Genomic DNA, 18013 nt, shown 5'->3' with positions numbered 1-18013 from the left:
GTGTGTGTGTGTGTGTGTGTGTGTGTGTGTGTGTGTGTGTGTGTGTGTGTGTGTGTGTGTGTGTATAAGAGACCCACAGTCACCCTTGGCACTTAACCACTGTCTATCCAAAGCTTCCTTTAAAAATAACAGTATCACAGTATGATAAATTTTAGTTCTTCTTTTACAACAAAATAAAAAAGCAAAAAGCAGTAAAAGTGATTAATTATTATGCATTAGAAAGAGGTTACATTACATTTTTCTTTTATTATCAGGTGTGTTCCTGTGTTTATATTTAACATGCATGCATGTTCCTTTGTGTAAATCATCATGGAAATAAATGCAGCAAGTTTTTGGAAAGCCTCTAACTTGAAGCACTCCTGTAGGTCTATAAAAAGCAGTGACAGAGTACATCAGAAGAGGACACCGAATGCAACACTGTGCCCTGTGGTTCTAGCTGGAGCTTAACGGGTCTTTTTCATGCTTTAGTGAAAGTAGGCAAAAAAAACCGCAGGTCACAGACCACAATACCGCAGGCCCATGATTGGAGATCAGTGCTTGCCAGCCAACATCTGGCCTTGATTCATTGTCTCGATTAGGAAATCATCGGTGAGACTTTTTATTTAAACACTTCCGGATTAAGATTCACCGCCACCGCAAACTGACAACAGGTCTTCTGAGCCGATTCTGCAGATACTTCAGACGGACTTCAGATGGCTGTGAACCAAGTGGCCACAAGCAAAAAAGTCATTAGTGGAAAAACTATAAACACACTTCTCAGTGGCAAAGGCGCTGATGAGCGTAATAATGGGGCCGCGCTCAGCGCAACAGAAACTACCGCTGCTGCAAACAAACACTGGTTCAGTGGACTTGTTAAACTAATCTAGGCAGTCCCAGTTTTTCAGTGGGAGCCGAAACTCACACCAGTGCAAAACAATCAGCCACAACCTCAGTTTCATGACTGTTAATATTCAAACTGTCACTGCCATTGATCAGTGGCCATGAGTATTATTCACTGACACTTGGGAAATGGCTACAATTACAGCTAGGGCTGCTCGATTATGGCAAAAATGATAATCACGATTATTTTCACTGAAATTGAGATCACGATTATTTGACGATATTTATTTAACAATAACAATGTATTGAACAATGACTTTAAAGATTGTTAAAAAATAATATAAAATAGTGTGCAAATACTGATAACAGTGCAAATGTTTGCAATATAAAAAATAAATGAAAAATGTAAACATCTATGTTTAGTGAACTTTGCAGTGTTGCTCTGTGGTGCAGCTACGACACTGTAGCAAAGTTTACACACTATGTCTACTTGATCCACGTCTGACTCCGTGAACCCATAATGTTTCCACACCACTGCAGTTTTTTTTTTACCTCTCTTTTCAACCAACGGCAGTCACTCTCCTCTCCAAATAACTTCTGCTTAGCTTTCCGAGCTTCCCTTGGGTCCTCTTAATCAGCGGTCCCCAACCCCCGGGCCTCGGACCGGTACCGGTCCGTGAGTCGTTTGGTACCGGGCCGCGAGAGTTGAGGCTCCGGTGTGAAATGTGTAGTTTTCAGGGTTTTTAATCGGTTTTCAGTGTTATTTTGTTATCGTTTTTATCGTTTACTCTGTTTTCCTTGGTCTTTTCACGTGTGTTATGAATAAATTTTATTTTTTTCCAGTACCGGTACTAGTTTTATTTTGTTGTATTTATCCGCGACACTTTAAAGGCCGGTCTGTGAAAATATTGTCGGGCATAAACCGGTCTGTGGCGCAAAAAAGGTTGGAGACCGCTGCTCTTAATTGTTGTGACACGTGTTCGAAATGCAGAGAGGTGCGCTCGATTTGCCACAGGGAGCAGCACGAGTGTAAAGCACGAGGGAGGGGCTAATAATCAGCTCAGTCATTTTTAATGATCGTTGAAAGCCCAGATCGTAATCGTGATTAAAATTCGATTAATTGAGCAGCCCTAATTACAGCACTCTAGCATGGTGGAGGATCCACTCTTAAGGCACCTCCTCAGTTCAGCGTCACTACTCCCTGTCCAGGATATCCATCCTCATCACCGAAGGAGGGACCGCTGGCATGTAGGTGTAAACAGACAGTATAGTAATGAGGTAGCTCTTCTGTGTTGTGCCATCAACTTAGCTAGAGGTTGTTTGGTTTTCCTGATACTCTTCATTCTCTCTGGTTGTTTATATACTACTACTGTATTTTGTGCTCTCTTCTCTTTCCCCCCTTTCCCAACCAGTCACAACAGATGGCTGCCCCTCCCCGAGCCCAGGTTTCTTCCTGTTAAGTGGGAGTTTTTCCCTTCCCAGTGTCACCAAGTGCTTGCTTATGGAGATCAAGTGATTTGGGGGGTTTCTTTTTAATATCGTAGGGTCTTTACTTACAATATAAAGCCCCTTGAGTTCAGTTGTTGGTGTAGTGTGTTATTTGGGGGTTGAAAGGCACAGAGATGCTGTGTTTGGAGCTGTACCGATAATCTTGACACATATGGGATCTCCAGTGGCTTCAACTGAAACTTTACGGTTCATAAACCTGAGACTGAAGAAGACACTCAGATGAGTGATGAAACGTTTCTCCCACTGAAAGCGCTGCATGCAGATGAACAGAATCAACTTTCTGGGATTTCCTTACCTGGATTATTGAGCATGCATCAGGACATAATGTAGGCAGCGTTGTGTAATGATATGGGCCGACACCCATGTGTAAAACTCTTCTCAGCACTTGAACTTGAACTCTTTATGTGTAAATTGGTGGGCTCGTTGTTGAACAGTAAAAGGCACAATGTACGTTAGACATCATGAACATTCATGATGTCTAACGTCTTCTATACAACGTCCCCACAACATAAGAAATGCCGACACTACAGTTTATTGAGAGTAAACATTCACAGACTAACTGGAAAGGTGTTGCATCACATTAGAGTACAGTTCAGGCAACATTGACACAGAGCTTGGCCTACTTAACTTACCCTAGCACATGACAGAGGTCTGACATTTCAACATCAAGAAGGAGCGACATGCCCATTTTTGTTTTGTTAGGTCTCTGTATTTTATATTTATGAGATTTACTCTGACACAAAGACATGTTTTGTTTCTAACAAATACCCTCATCAGCTCTTATTTAAGTTGAACTGAACTCTGTAAAAGCTGGATGGGTAAGACGTGTGGCAAAAGCCAATGGAAATATTGATGTACCAATGAAAAGAAGCTGAGAAGGGCTCTGCAAAGCTGCCACTAATCGCTGGCAAAAATCATAACAAACTAAAAGGCAAATCTAATTTTTAATGTTAGACACAGTTTCTTATACAATCATGGAAAAAAAAAAAAAAAAAAACACATGATTTTTTGACTGCTGCAAACACTAAATGGTGACATAAAGGGGAGAAAAACTGAGCCAAGTTGATCTCCAGATAAAAATGGTGGCTCGTAAATAGATCTCAACTTGAGATAGAGAAATCTGGACATTATTTAACAATAATCATTATAAAAAGATCTGAACATTTCGATAACTCCCTTGATTAAAAATGTTGAAGGAAACAAATGCATTGAAACACAATAGCCCTCACTTGGTTTTATGTTTCGATGGAATTTCATTTTATTATGACTTTAAATCCACAATTACACTGAAAAATCAAGCTATGAAGGAGATTTTGCTGCATTACATTTTGTACTGAAGCCCTTGTTTTGTGTTGTGCTATGTTGTAAATCCAGGGCACAATTTTCCTTTACATCGGTGACCTTTCAGCTGTCACTCCCCATTAGGCTCAGCTCGAGCCAAAAAGAGAGCCTTTGGTCAACAACAGAAGCAAAAGCAATTCACCTGTGTGGAAATAACAAATATCTTTCAACAAAATGAGCACAGCTTGGGCTCTGGCAGCCCACAAGTCAAGCTCAACCAGCAATCAGTGCCACAACACATCAGCCGAAGCTTCAGCTGAGTTCCTTCTGCACATCCTATTGGCAAAGATCATATGCAATGCCAGTTAAGATGCTTCAGCCTGCATACAAAAACCTACTTTAACTGCACCACCTGTGCTTTAAGCCATTTTACAATCAGTCTGCTGTCATTAATGCCTGCTATGTCACGAGGAGCTCCTGTGGTGCCCTCCATGCCCTTTCATGGTATCCACACGGCCATGCTATCCATACAGGTAGCAATGTTCATATTAATATCAATAAGGGTATAAGCACACAATAGAAATGGGTCAATGTCAAACTGCATCATTCAAGAATGATCACACAGCCGAATACACACAACCTCAAACATTGTTAGTGAAAACTGGACATTATCCTCCTCGTGAAGGCCAGATTTATTGCAGGACTGTTTTTTTGAGACCTTTCAAGTTTTATCTTTGTATATCTAAACTGTCAAGTGTAGATTTAGAAGTGAATTAGAATTTCCAATGAATTTGTATTTAAAAGACATTTGTTATAAAAGAAGGCTTATGACTATCTGAGTCACTGAAAAGTTCAGGATGAATGGGTAGGTGGAATGGTGTTTCACTGGATGGATGGATGGATTGAACTTTCAAGTTAAATGCCTTTTAACTATTACTGACTAAGGAGATTCTGCCATCTTAGTACTTTTAAATCTCAGCGCTGCATTTAATACCGAGATACATCTTCTCAAAAGCCCTTTTTTCTGTTTCATATGCTCCCCCTTGCTCATTTAAAAAAAAATTTATTTATTATTATTTATTACTTATTATTTATTTTTGCGTTTCACTTATATGCAGATGACTTGAAGATTTACGTGCCACTCAAACATCAATTCTTCTGAAGGCCCTGCTGCGCTGTTTCGGGAGATATTTGGACATGGATGGCTTTAAATGTTCTTAACTTAAATGAACAGAAAGCAGAGGTCAATGTGTTCGGTGCTCCTGACTTTGACCTCAGCCCTTTAAAAATGTTTTTAAAAAAATCCTTTGCAAGGAATCTAGAAGTGTGTAACAACAATCCAAGTTTTGAGAAACCTTTGCAGTTTTTTCACCAAAACTGTGAATCAAACTGGCCAACATTGGTACTTCTCTGACATTAGACACCTGAAAACCATTTTTAATGTTTGGCTTCTAAATGTTTGAGTTCAGAGTTCGTTTTATTTGTGTCGTTTTTACTCAGATTTTCTCACTTTATGTTTCCTTTCTTAAAGGCTATCATTTTGTCCTTTGTTTTATGTTATTTGATTTTATTTATTTTTTGTTTTTAATACAGCACTTTAGTCAACAGCTGCTGATTTTTAAATGTGGTATATAAACAAACTTGACTTGACATGGATGAATGGATGTGTTAATAGGTGATTGCATCACAGATAGCACACGTTTTAGTTTTAGTAGATAATCTTAATAAAGAAGCTTCTTACTTCTCTGACAGTGGTTGTGGGTCCAGCAGCGTTCACTGAAGTGCCCATTGAGGGTGGTCGTCTGGCAGGTGGTCTTTCCGACTGCCGCCCCTGGACACACATCGCCACACTCTCTGTCATTCTTGTTGGCCACGATGTAGTTGTCCTCCACCGAGTCCAGGATCTTGGACCAGTCCAGGGTGGAGAGATAGCAGAGATCAGGGTTCTTCTCAATTCTCACAGCTCCTCTGGTGATGTTCATCAAACTGTGAAGGCCGATCTCGCGCAACTGGAGCATCTCAAACACAACCAGGGCATAGTTGAAGAAGAGGTTGTTGCCTCTGATGACCGTCAGGTTGGGGAAGAGTTCGCTAAGGCTCTCTAGCCCGTAAACTCTGAAGAGCAACAGATAGTCGGTGATGACTGTCAGCTTGGGGAAACTTATGCCTCTGAAATCCTCAGGCCTGGTCCTGAACATGAGTAGGATCTTCAGGTGGCCTTCAATCACAGTACAATTCTCGAGCGTCCGCAGGTTGGTCACATTGTTGCGGATGTCCTTGCTTGGACAAACTGAAAAGAGAATCAGAAAGACAGAAACATATTCTTTAGAAACGAGTTCTAGTGTCACATACAGAATAATAAACGGTAAATTGGTGGAGAGGTTCAAATGTACAGTACGCCATTAAGAGTGACGAAACTGTGATGCATTTCAGAAAAATGTTTTGGCTCTTGGGTGTGAAGACAAAAAAAATTTCTAAGGACAATTAATCTTATGTGTTGTCTGCTCTTCTCAGTGCCGAACGTGCATTACACAAGATGTCTGCTCTGTGCACAGGAAAAACAAGGTCGAAGAAGTAAGACGTGACAGATGGGGGGGAAAATAGATCTCTTGATAATTAGGAGATATTTCTTTCCTGAAGAAAATATGTGGCTATGTCCCTAACTTTGATAAAGACCAGACCATCTTCCTTGACATTTTGTTTAGCAACCACATATCTGTCTGTGAGCCTCTGTCAAATATGGAGCGCTGTCATCAACGTGAGGCTATGCTCATCCTTGGTTATGCAGAGTTGATTTGTGGGGTTGCTTCTGTAACTCAAGACCATAAAAAACATTAGCTAATGCATTAAAAATATTTGTCCTTGGTAATGGCCATGTATTGCACCAGTAGCAGATTTGTGGCTTTGTCAGTGCTCACCCAGACACATGATCCTGTTCGATGAGAAATTCCTTAACTATGCCACCCCGCAGACGGGTTACATGTTTTTCTGTCTACTGTATCGCTGTGACGCAACACGTGAGATTAATGTTAGCCAGAAACTATCATTCGTCTGTCAAGTGTTATTTTGACACCACTGCTTATGTTTAGTCCAAAACTCAACAATATTACAGCTAACCCTAAGAACCACAGCAGTTTCTGGGTATTTTTTTGAAATCCTCTCACATTTTTACTCACCCTGAACTAAGTTTCCTGACCTGCATATTTATGTAAACAGAACATGCCCAGCTTGAAATAGAAAGAATTCAAAAATAAGGCACGAATTAAAGGTTTTTGGACTTTTGATGACTCTGCCAGGTGTAAGAGTCATGCAGACATAAAATTACTTTTATTACTTGCAGCAGAAATTAAGAAATATTAATAAATAAATTGATTTCGTCAGCTTTAGATGAATGTCCAGTGTGTTGCAAGAGCTACAAAAAAAACAGGGAGTTGAGTATAAAGAAAACTAAAGGTAATTTCCTAAAATGCCTTTTTTCAAATGAGCCAAACTCTTAACCTCATGGAAGTGCTATATGGGTCACCCCAGCCTTAGTCATGCTGGAGGTGTGCGGCCTGCTGAGAGTGGACTGCATTTGTTTACCAAAGGGCCAACCGCTGAGCCGGGGACATCAACCAGTCAACCGGTCAGCCGTGTGGAGACGAATGTAACCACTAGGTGTACTTGTCTTTATGGCCGCAGCTCATTTTACACCTTCTGTTGCATAACAGTACAAGACAAGCAGAGCACAAACACGGAGTCCAATCACCGGGAGACTGAACAACAAGCGTTTCACTTTGTAACCTTAACCAGGAAGCTAATTCTCCAGCACTTATCTGGAGTTGAGCCTACAACTCGGAGGCGTGTTTAAAACGGAGCGTAAAATGTTCAAATGAGGGTTTCAGCTGCTGCCCATTAAAAGCAGCTCAGTTTGTTAAAAAGCACATTTCTCTTCTTAAACTACACAAAGATCAGCAGCTCTCCTTGGAGGCACTGCTAACTTGTAAGCACATATGACGGGCCACAATCCTTTTACTTTCAGCACATCTACTTCAAATGTAAACTTTTCACATCAAACTGACGGACAAACTGCCAGCAGCCTACTGTAGATCCATTAGGAAACACATTTACAACTACAAGCTTCTCTCTGTATCATACAAGGCCCCACACACAGTCGAGCAACGCCATTAAAAAGAACAAACAACAGCCGAAGTTTACAATACGAAGGGTCAGTGGCTGTGTAGTCACAGCTAAGGCAGAAAGCAGAGGACTAAAATGAGAAGGGGAATAATCACAGGGCGGCGAGTGCAAGTTCCTATCAGTGTACACTTTCAGCCAGGCCAGTATTTTTAGCACCACATTCCCAATAGAGAATCTAATACACTCCAGTCCTACCGATAGTGGCTCACATTGGAAAGTGGAACATAGCAGCCCTGGTGTGTAAGTGAGGAATTTTGGAGCAGCGGCAGAGAAAGAAACTGTCCGAGCACTCTTCTCTACCTGCGAACAGCAAGTTCAAAAACAAAACTCTGGCAGACAAAAACTAAGGCGGCTTAAATTTAGCTCATGACAACATGTCATGACTGAAACAAGACAAACTGGGACCACTGATGAATTTACATGCTCCCCGTATTGTGAGAAACAGAGAAACTGGGAGATTTCACAAAGGTTTCTATTGTCAATAGGCCAGCTCCCACTCTCCATACATCCCTTACTCTGAACCAGAGACTGAAAAGACTGCTTTGAGTCATCAATTAGAGTCGTTAGAGGGGCACATTTCTATTCACCACAGCCATCATGTCTCTCGCTGCCTACACCTTTGAGAGAGATTTACTTTATAATTAATCGAATAGGAGCACTATGATAGACACAAAAGAGCAGGCAGAAATGTATTAATAATAACTATAATAATCACAGTGTAAATGTTTTCCCTAAATGAAATCTATAATGAGCAACAAATCGCACGAAAAGACGAAATAGAATTCTTTTGAGCAACATATTCTTTTATTATGAAAAACTGGGTCTTTTAACACCATTCATCAGCAGGATAAATAGTTGGTTTTGGCCTCTTTGGGCATTTTATTAATTATCGCTCAAATAACCCAGCCTCCATTTACACGTCCACAATATACTACCGTGTCTGGATTATCTTATCTGGATGAGGGGAAAATGCAGATCATTAGCACTGAAACAACATTCTGATAAGCAGTTAGTTAAACAAATAATCAGCTTCTCAGAGCTGGAGGAGATTTGCTGCTTTCAATGTAAATTACTGACTGTAAGGTGAATATGTCTGAGTTCTGAACATTTGGTGCATCAAACGATGAAGAAATATAAAGGACGATTGGAGATTGCGGCTATTTTTCCTTTTTTTTGCGCCACGGACCGGTTTATGTCCGACCAATATTTTTACGGCCCGGCATTTAAGGTGTCGTGGATAGATACAACAAAATAAAATCAGTACTGGTACCAAAAAAAAAGAAGATTTATTCGTAACACATAGGAAAAGACCCAGGGAAACTGAGTTAACGATTAAAACGATTAAAAAAGAAACTCTAAAAACTCTAAAAACCATACATTTCACACCCGAGCCTTAACTCTTGTGGCCTGGTACCAAACGACTCACGGACCGGTACGTCGTCCGTGGCCCGCTGGTCAACGGTACTCTCTCCAATCCCAAAGAAGAATTCAAAGAAAAGCTGGCGCCTGGAAGGGACTTAACTTACAGTGTACACTTAACAGTTAGGTTGGTTCGAGGTCTGAACACCTCGTGATGAATGAACGACTCTTGAGTTCATCTGGAAAAAAACGAGACCAGCTCCTCTAAAGGGTCCTGGTGCAGATGTTTTGGTCTGCACCCAAATGCAATTACATCTTCAGAAATGAAGCGCACCAAGCAGGAAAACAAACCAGAGTTCGGTTTAAACGACTAAACAGTGCAGACATGAAACGATGTCCTGTGAATTTCAGATGACCACAAGAGATGGTGTAAAATAGCCGTGTATCCTTTACGTTGCACGTGCAGAGGTTGAGACACAATACCAATAAAGTCACACTTGTGACCTAGGCGACGCAAGCAACCTGACAAATGGACGTGGTGCCCAGCTGAAGTTTGGAAAGAAGATGAAAGTGAGATGCTTGCTGGGTGCCTGGCCCCTTCATTAAGAATGACATACAAACACCCTTACACCCGGACTGTACTTTCCACATCCAGAAGTCTGCTCGGGTTCGCATGAGGTCAATTTTATCATGGTGAGCACAAGGACCCGTGCCGATGTCCATGTGCTTGCATGTTATTTGTGACCATGTGGACTAGCGGACAGGAAACTTACATAACAATGCACAAATTACACATCTCCAGCTTCCTGTCTGTGTCTGCAACCATATATATACATGGCCCTAAGTGAGCGTGCTGCCTAGAAGGAACACGTAGGTAGGAATGTCTATAACGATACCGGCAGAATTAAGCAATTCTCGATACCCAATTCAATACGTCCATTTCAGAATAACAAAAGAAACGTAATACTTTGGATGCTTTTGAAACTAACTCAACTTGAATTATTTCTTGAAGTATTTTAAAATCAAATGGTACCATCTGTATTGGTTCTGGTGACATCCCTACATTTAAGAGGCAGCACATATGACTCACAACTCCAGTGACTAGCTGTGAATTAACTGGACTCTATTACTCTCGCACAAACCAGTGCAATCCGACGTCACAGACTTTGTATTAATGTCCAACACAACTTGTGCACCACCAGGTAGAAGTTGCAGCCCAACAATTATTTTTAAAGCTAATAATTAAGCAGATTATTATTTGTCATTGTTTAATAATTTTATACATAAAACTTTTTTTTTTAAAGCCAACTGGTCTGGAACTCAACCTTATGTCAATATCACCCAGTTTTCCAGACATGGATTCATGCAGCGTTCCTTTTACCCCTTTTACCTCAGAATCTGGATATTGGAGCTGGGAGTGACGTCATTCCCAAGTTGACTGCATTCCAGTAGTAGCAGATGGAAAAGCAGCCTTTGTTGTGCTCCCTAGCAAGGTAAAGCCATTCATCCATCATTAGCAATACAGCACAATGCCTGGTTTTATTGTGCTTAAAAACATCGCTGCAGCACATCCGCGTGCTTGTGTATAGCTTATATAGTGAATGTTGGATCGCTGCCTGCTAGTGAGTTGCAAATACACAGCAGCGGTAATACAAATTACAAGTTTTACAGTTTTACTTGTGTTTAAGAAGTCAGGGTTGGTGGGGCTTTTCTGACTTTCAGAGTGCGCAATCCAACTTAAGGGTTGGACAATGTGAAAGAAATCTCACATCAGAACACAAGCAGATTAATTCTCTCTTAACCAGCGCATCGACTAATCGCTCTAAAAGCTCTACGGCACATTATTGCACTCAGATTCATTGGGTGATGTTTGAAGGTGGTCTGCTTCACGATGTAATCAGTCTGTAATAAAAGTCAATCAGGCAAAAAGGAAATCCATAGAAGTTGATCACATTTGAGAGAAACTAAATCTACCCACAAGCTCCAACAGTGTGACCCAATTCTATATAATAATGAAGCCATACAGCAAACAAGACCACACAATTAATTTCATGAGTAAGTGCAGACACAGTTATGATGTTACCGTCCTCATAATTAATCCACACAGTTAGCAGATTGTGAATGCCTCGTGTAAATCCCGCCTAGGTCACAAGTTGCACTTTAATTTGAATCAACATGCACTAATCTATAGCTCACTGAAGCTTTAATGCAGAACACAAATTGTGTGCATATGTGAACCAAAGGAGTCAATGCTGCACAGTCTGAGCGCCACAATCTGTCCACTTTGTGCTCAGTGGCACTACGTACAAAACCGCAATCCTTTCACTACAGCTGCAAGCATCAACAGGCACAGAAGGCTTCTGATGTAGAGAAGGAAGTGGATGGGGGGGTTCGGGCTGTTAGGCTGATGGTGTATATTATCACTGAGCCTCAATAAGCATGCAGGAGCGCAAGCACTCAGTGATTGCAACACTTCCCTTTTCTAAGTTTCACTGTTGTGTTGTTTTCTCAAACAGGGCTACAACTAACTGAACATTCACAAACTGGCACGTGATGTGATCCTCTTTAAGACGGGTTTTAAAACCTCAAAGTGAAAATGAAAAATTGCAAATTAATTGTAAAAATAAGGTTTCATTTATCTAACATCGTGCTCAAAACTATTCTAAGAATTACTTCAACTAAATGTTGTATTTATTTAAAAAAACAAAACAAAACATCCAACTATCTGCTATGGAGAGCTCCTGAGCACCAATTACAGCTCAGAAATTTATCATTTTTGAATTGTGCAAGGTCAGATATTACAACAGCCAGAAAGTGACATTACTACGACTCTGAAGAGATGCAACTTTCTTCAGAAATTGGTCAAGAGTCAAAGTCATCCTCCGCAGCGTAGAATCTCTTACAAGAGTCCAGAAAGCAGGCGTGGGTTGAGAGTTTAATCATCAAATATGTCAGCAACTGAGAACCACAGCACATTAACAATACAGTGCAAAAAACAAGGAAAACGTTAAAACCAAAGAAATCAGGCCTCAGTCTTTAAATAGAGTGAAACTGAGTAAAACAGAGAGCCCGACCACACCACAAAGTTCCCCTTGGGATTGTGTGATTTGTATACTGTGGCTGTGGACCAAAGATCATTTAGTACCCACTCAGCGGCACTCACACATTATTCTCTCGGCTGGTTAGCAATACAACCCCCTTTTTATGTAAAAATATAAATCACAACCCTATTATTTGTCCTTCATTTTAAATTTGGGGCGCCTGTTACTTTGCAAAACTGCTGACACAGTGCAGTAGCAGCCAAAACAGCTAATGTCACTACTGGCTTTAACCACCGGGATTCATAAGAGCCTTTTAAAAAAAAAACCCCCACAGAGTTCATACAAACAGCACGAGCACCGAGGTAATTATTACCTCTGAAGTGTGACAGCACGCTAACAAGCATATTTTCTTTAAACAAGGCCACAGTGTCAAGGGTAAAGATCAGAAACTACAAGGTTTCACCGTCAGCATGAGTGGATAAAACGAATGAGTGCAGGTGTGTCAGATTACCGTTTTCGAGCAGTGCATAAATTTCAAACCTGAACGTGCCAACAAGGATTAGAGAGCCATTGTTTCGGATGACAAATGCAAAAATCACACTATTGTATACATGTCAACTGCACTTGTGACTTTGGTACTTGAGGGCACAGTGGCAGCTTGTGTGTAGTGTTTTTGAAGAGGTGGCGGGGGGGAAGGGACAGTTTCATTGCCCTACAATTGCTCTTCTTGTCGGGTGGCGTAAATCAAGGGCGCCAGGTTGCTGGATCGCTGCCTGATTTTTTGACCAAAGTGGTGCTTGACAACAGGGTGCCGGTGGCTTCATGGCGAGCCCCGGCTGTTTAACGCTCTTAAGGTGATATGTTATCATGGCACAACAATAACACGACTCGACCACCTGAGCCCTTGAAGCGCGACGTAAGGGGACATAAGATCGAAGCAGCTCATGCTTTTATATATTTTATATTTAATAATATATTTTTAAATTTAACCCAATCTATTAGACTGCTGTGATAAGACCCTGAATATTTATATATTGATTTATTTGTACTCCAAGTGTTGGAACAGACTGATGTATGGCCTTATTTTTTCGCACTCTTTTTTGTTCCCTTTGCTTTGGTTGATGTTGTCTTTACTAAAACCAAAGTAGCGTCCAAATAACAGCAAAAAAAAAAAAAACAACCCATTTTTATTTGGTACAAACTGCGCAGTTGGCTCAGTGTTTGACATTTCCTCCATGATGTTTTCATGTCACAGACGGGGGAGTCACAGAACAGTCATGTGACAGCACACACAGTATATTTTAAAGGTGACAGTACATAATTTGGGGAAGTACTAACAGAATTTAACAACAGAGCAGGATTACACATATTAGAGGTTCTGAAAGTCGGTTGTTTTTTTAAATTAGAATTAACTAGTCTGTTTTTCCCCCCTGACGTTAAAACACAACCCCAAACTAAGCACCTGTTTCTGTTGCCCTCGTTTGGAGAAAAAACTGTATTTATGTTTTTTTTCCTACATTATTTGCTTTCTGAATCGTAAACTTCTGGCACTTGAAGTCATATTTCCAGTTTCTTGGATGTATGTATTGACAATTACTCTTCTTGGTGACTTGCACTGTTACATCAGTAAAGAAGGTGACACTTATAAATGACTTAAGCTGATGTTTATCACATCAGTTCTGCAGTCGCCAAATGTTCAAAGTGTGAATGTAAAAAAAAAAAAACTCTTTCTAATCGATCTGTGGTACTTTTTACAGGGTCCAGCTAAAAGCATAAAATACACAATATTTACCAAAAATGGTGACGGCTTCAACATTTTCAATTGATGCTTAGTGAATGAAATCAATTCACGGTGAATATGAAGTTTCCATTATTAAGTGAGTTTTTCCATCAAGCTGAGCTGGGCAGCGAAAAACAAGTAGCTCAAAAGATTTTCTGACTTCAACACTGGTCAGTGCAGCTTATGAAATCGAGCAGTGTGGGGCCCAGGTTCCACTCTTCCCGTCTGTGGTTCACCCTTAAGTCTGAGAGGAGCGAGAGGGGGGCTGCACAGCAATTACACAACTCGCTTCAGATTTATATCTTAAAATTCTCGCTCAGCCTGACTTGATGGCATCGCTCCAAACGCTCCTCATTTAAATCTGATGAAAGGCAAGAGACTCTGCGCTTTTTCTTTTTATCCGATTGCCTCTTACGTCAAACCAATGCCATATAGTGAAGCAGTAGGAGTGTCAAAGCTACCTGGGGCTGTGCACACACTGTATAAATGTCATAATGTACATACACGGGAGGGGCTTCTGTTTATCTGTTCATCTGAAAACGTGTTTGTGTGCTTGTGTAACAGAACTGTACCAAAAAGCAGAGCATTTTCTCTTAGATATTACAGTAACTAAACAGGATTAAAAGTGATGAGTACAAAATCGTTTTTACTTTGCAACCGTGCACAAAATTGACCATCAAATGAACCTACAGGCAAACATTTTTGTAAACAAACAACTTGAGGAAAACTGGTTAGCTTACCAGTTTACATCGGACTTTTGAAGATCATATAAAAAAGGCATTTACACCACATTTAAAGTCTGATTTTAACATTAAACATTAAAAATCCACACTTCGGGAGTAATTTCACTGTATAAAACCCAAAAAGTATTGACAGATGCACCAAACACGAGCCAATATTCTTCCACCAAAGGCTGTGACAAGCATTATTTCAACAAGTTATTCTGGCTGGACAATAAGGAAACAACCCAAGAGTTATTTGCAGATTAAAAAAAAGGTTTTAAAATTTTTCTTCTGACCTATAAATCAAAGATAACCTGGAATGAATCAGCTGCTCTGATAAAACTGAACTTCCTGGTATATGGGGCAATGACTGATCTCTGCCATATCACTGCTCTGCTGTGCAGACATCTTTAAAAATGTCCCACACCTTTTCTTAGTAATATTACCCTTATAATAAAGATTCCCACAGTGGAAAACTGTCAGTTTGCAGAGTCACTGCAAATGCCGTTCATTCATTCTTATCAACAGGGTGTAGAAGGGATTGTGAGGGGCTTTAAAGGGGGCTTATTGTCACATTCCTGCACAGAGCAGAGCAACAAGCCAAGCTTAAGCATCTACAATAACAACCAATTAATTCTACTAAATTCTCAGACTACTTACTTAATTTGTTTACAGTTAGTGCAGACTCACACAGCCGATAACTGCTAACCTTTGTCCCTTCAATGCAGGGGCTGTCTACAGCACTGCTGCTGCAGCCTGCGTGCTTTTTATCAACTCACCATCACTAACAAAACAAGAGAAAAAAAACAGTATGGCAATATTGCAGCAGGGTATCCGACTAATCAGCGGGATGTTTGCTTCATTTAAGAGTAAAACCGTAATAATAATAATAATAGTGATTTACTGTGTTTTTGGATGTTCATATAATAACTACAGCAGCTACTACGTGGGTGTAAATATCTGTAGATAAAGAAAACCTGATAAGTCACTTATGAAATCGATCAACCATTATCTTGGCACTATTAAAATATGTGTAAAGATTTTTTGATTGCTTTCGTTAACCCAATCACTGCAACTGAGGAGAATTTTCGCAGCACTTGGCTGTCATTTTTTTATTTTTTAATCAAGCGTAATTTCAATCTGTGCGTTTTCCGCTCTTTTTCGCAAAAAAACTTCTGCTTTCTCTCAGGGTAGAAAACAGGCATCTGCACAGCACAAACAGCTACTTACTCTAAGTTTCACACAGTTTTTAAAAAGAGCTTAACATGAAATGTGAAAATTGGTGTTACTTACTCTCTGCACTCGCTTGGTGACAGCTCATCATAAAGCAGACTGCGGTCAAAACAAACCCCAAAAGCAAAGTCCGGAGCCACATATCTGACACCATGCAGCGCTTACTCCCGGTCGAAAATCAGAAAAATATAAAAAGAAAAACCTCCTGACGAGTAGGACAGCTCGGACTTGAGAGAGAGAGAGAGAGAAGTACCTTCAGGAAACTGGTTTTGTTTTGCGGCGTGGGCCAACAGGTAAACAAAAATAAATAAAAGACATCCCGGAAGATGGGCGGAGGAACGACTCCAACGTGTTCAGTCAAACACAAGCTAGCAGTGCTGCTGCTGCTAAAGTTAGCCACCTCACTGTGGGGCGGGGGGCGCCACCATCAACAAACGCCAACACAGGGCGTGGGTGCTCTTTTATGACTTTAAGTGCTTTTTGGTTGTTATTCTGGCCCAGCTGAGTGTGTCAGTGTCGGTGAAAAAAAAAGTGCAAAAACGGGCTCGCTAGCCGAGAAGAAGCTGGTTAGCGCTGGTGCTACAGTTGAGCTAGCTAGCCTGGCCCCTGCTCCACTCCAGCTCAGGCCACAAGCGAAGTTTGCGCCGCTTTTCAGCAGCCCACTCAGTTAATTTTAACTTCACCAAATGCGACGCGTGGCAACTCGGCTGCAATGCATTTCATCCCCAAAAAATTGAAATGATGCATGCACAAAAATCTTAATAAAAGCGAGCTTTAGTGTGATTAAGAGGGATTTAAAAAAAAATAGGGGAGTCGTTTGCTGTTGACTCGATGGTTGTGGCATGCGTGGCGTAACGTTAGCGTGAAAAAAAGAGGGAGCGAGATAGAGAGACAGAAAAAAGAAGAAAAAATCCCGTCAAGTCCCACAGCGAGCAAAAAACAGCCCAGTTTTCATGTTTGTGTTGTGAATTTTGTCGGCTTGGCTGGAAAACTTCCTCCACAGTCCGTGTAGATATTTCAGCAACACCTCCGCTCTCTGAAAGGCTGACAGCGCAGACTTCGTCGCAGCTCAGAAGCACCACTCTCCTTTTTTGTTTTTGTTTGGGAATTTAAAAAAAAGAAAAGAAATTCACATACACGCTCCAATTTGTGCTCAGTGCACTGCACGGCGGCCCGCTACGGTCAAAAGTGTGTATCTAAACGGGAGGAAAGTAGGTTTATCGGAGTTTGTAGTTGTTTTTTTCCTTTTCTTCTTCTTCCACACACAGAGGTAGGTCTCCCTGGTCCTGTAGGATCCCCTTCTTCCCAGCCCCTCCGCCAGTAAACAAACCCTGCCAGTGAGCCAGATGGGCTTGAGGGGAAATACGGACTGGAGCTTATTGGATTACACAACAAACTGATCCTACTGTCAGCCGGTAACGCGTTAGAAAGTAACACAGTTACTCCTGCGATTAATTTGCAACAAGGAGAAGTTTACCTCGAAAACTGCTTTAGATTTACTGCCGTGTCACTCGATTTGAAACGTACTTAGAACTTTAAATGTACGACTACAGACGAAATAATCGGTCAAATGATCGATATAAAATTCATCAAAAACTCCCAATTAATCTTTAAATTATTTTTTTTTGCATGTTTGTGGTTGTTGTGAATTTGAAAACAATAATCATTTACACTTTATGAAATTTAAAGACCTAAATATTAATGATTAGCTAAAAAATAATCATTCAAGTTGCTGCCTAAATAAATTACTTTACCATTTAGTGATATTTAAGTTATTCCTTAAATATCACTATTACTAACTCCTAATACTAATACTATTACTACTACTAATAATAACAGTAATAATACATATCTAAACAAGCATCTCTTAAAATATTTTTCTTTTCAGGTTCAATTTAACTTTATTCGAGTAGACAGGGTACTTTGTAATTCTAAAAAGAAATTATTATTATTATTATTATTATTATTATCACTAGAGCCTTGTGAAAATCAATTAAAGGAAAAACAACAGTTTTGCCAGTAAGCATAATCACTTTGCACTTTTATGTGCATCTCACAATTAAAAATATTTAAATAAGCAATATTTACTA

General features: G+C 40.3%; 1 protein-coding gene across 1 annotated transcript in view; it reads right to left on the bottom strand.

Annotated features, from left to right (window-relative positions):
* The window catches only part of insra (insulin receptor a), a 55566-nt gene extending 38294 nt beyond the window's left edge, over positions 1-17272 (bottom strand). Inside the window, exons 1-2 of the mRNA XM_005729134.2 lie at positions 15984-17272; positions 5351-5899 (exon numbers count right to left, since the gene is read on the bottom strand). Coding sequence (XP_005729191.1) covers positions 5351-5899; positions 15984-16077 — 643 coding nt within the window. The 5' untranslated portion in view covers positions 16078-17272. The remainder of the gene's footprint in view (positions 1-5350; positions 5900-15983) is intronic.
* Positions 17273-18013: the final 741 nt, after the last annotated feature.

This window comes from Pundamilia nyererei, unplaced genomic scaffold (genome assembly GCF_000239375.1).
Source record: "Pundamilia nyererei isolate P.nyererei 1_Seehausen unplaced genomic scaffold, PunNye1.0 scaffold00031, whole genome shotgun sequence".
NCBI lineage: Eukaryota > Metazoa > Chordata > Actinopteri > Cichliformes > Cichlidae > Pundamilia > Pundamilia nyererei.
The sequence above is the reverse complement of the archived record's forward strand: the minus strand, read 5'-3'. Positions and strand labels throughout refer to the sequence as shown.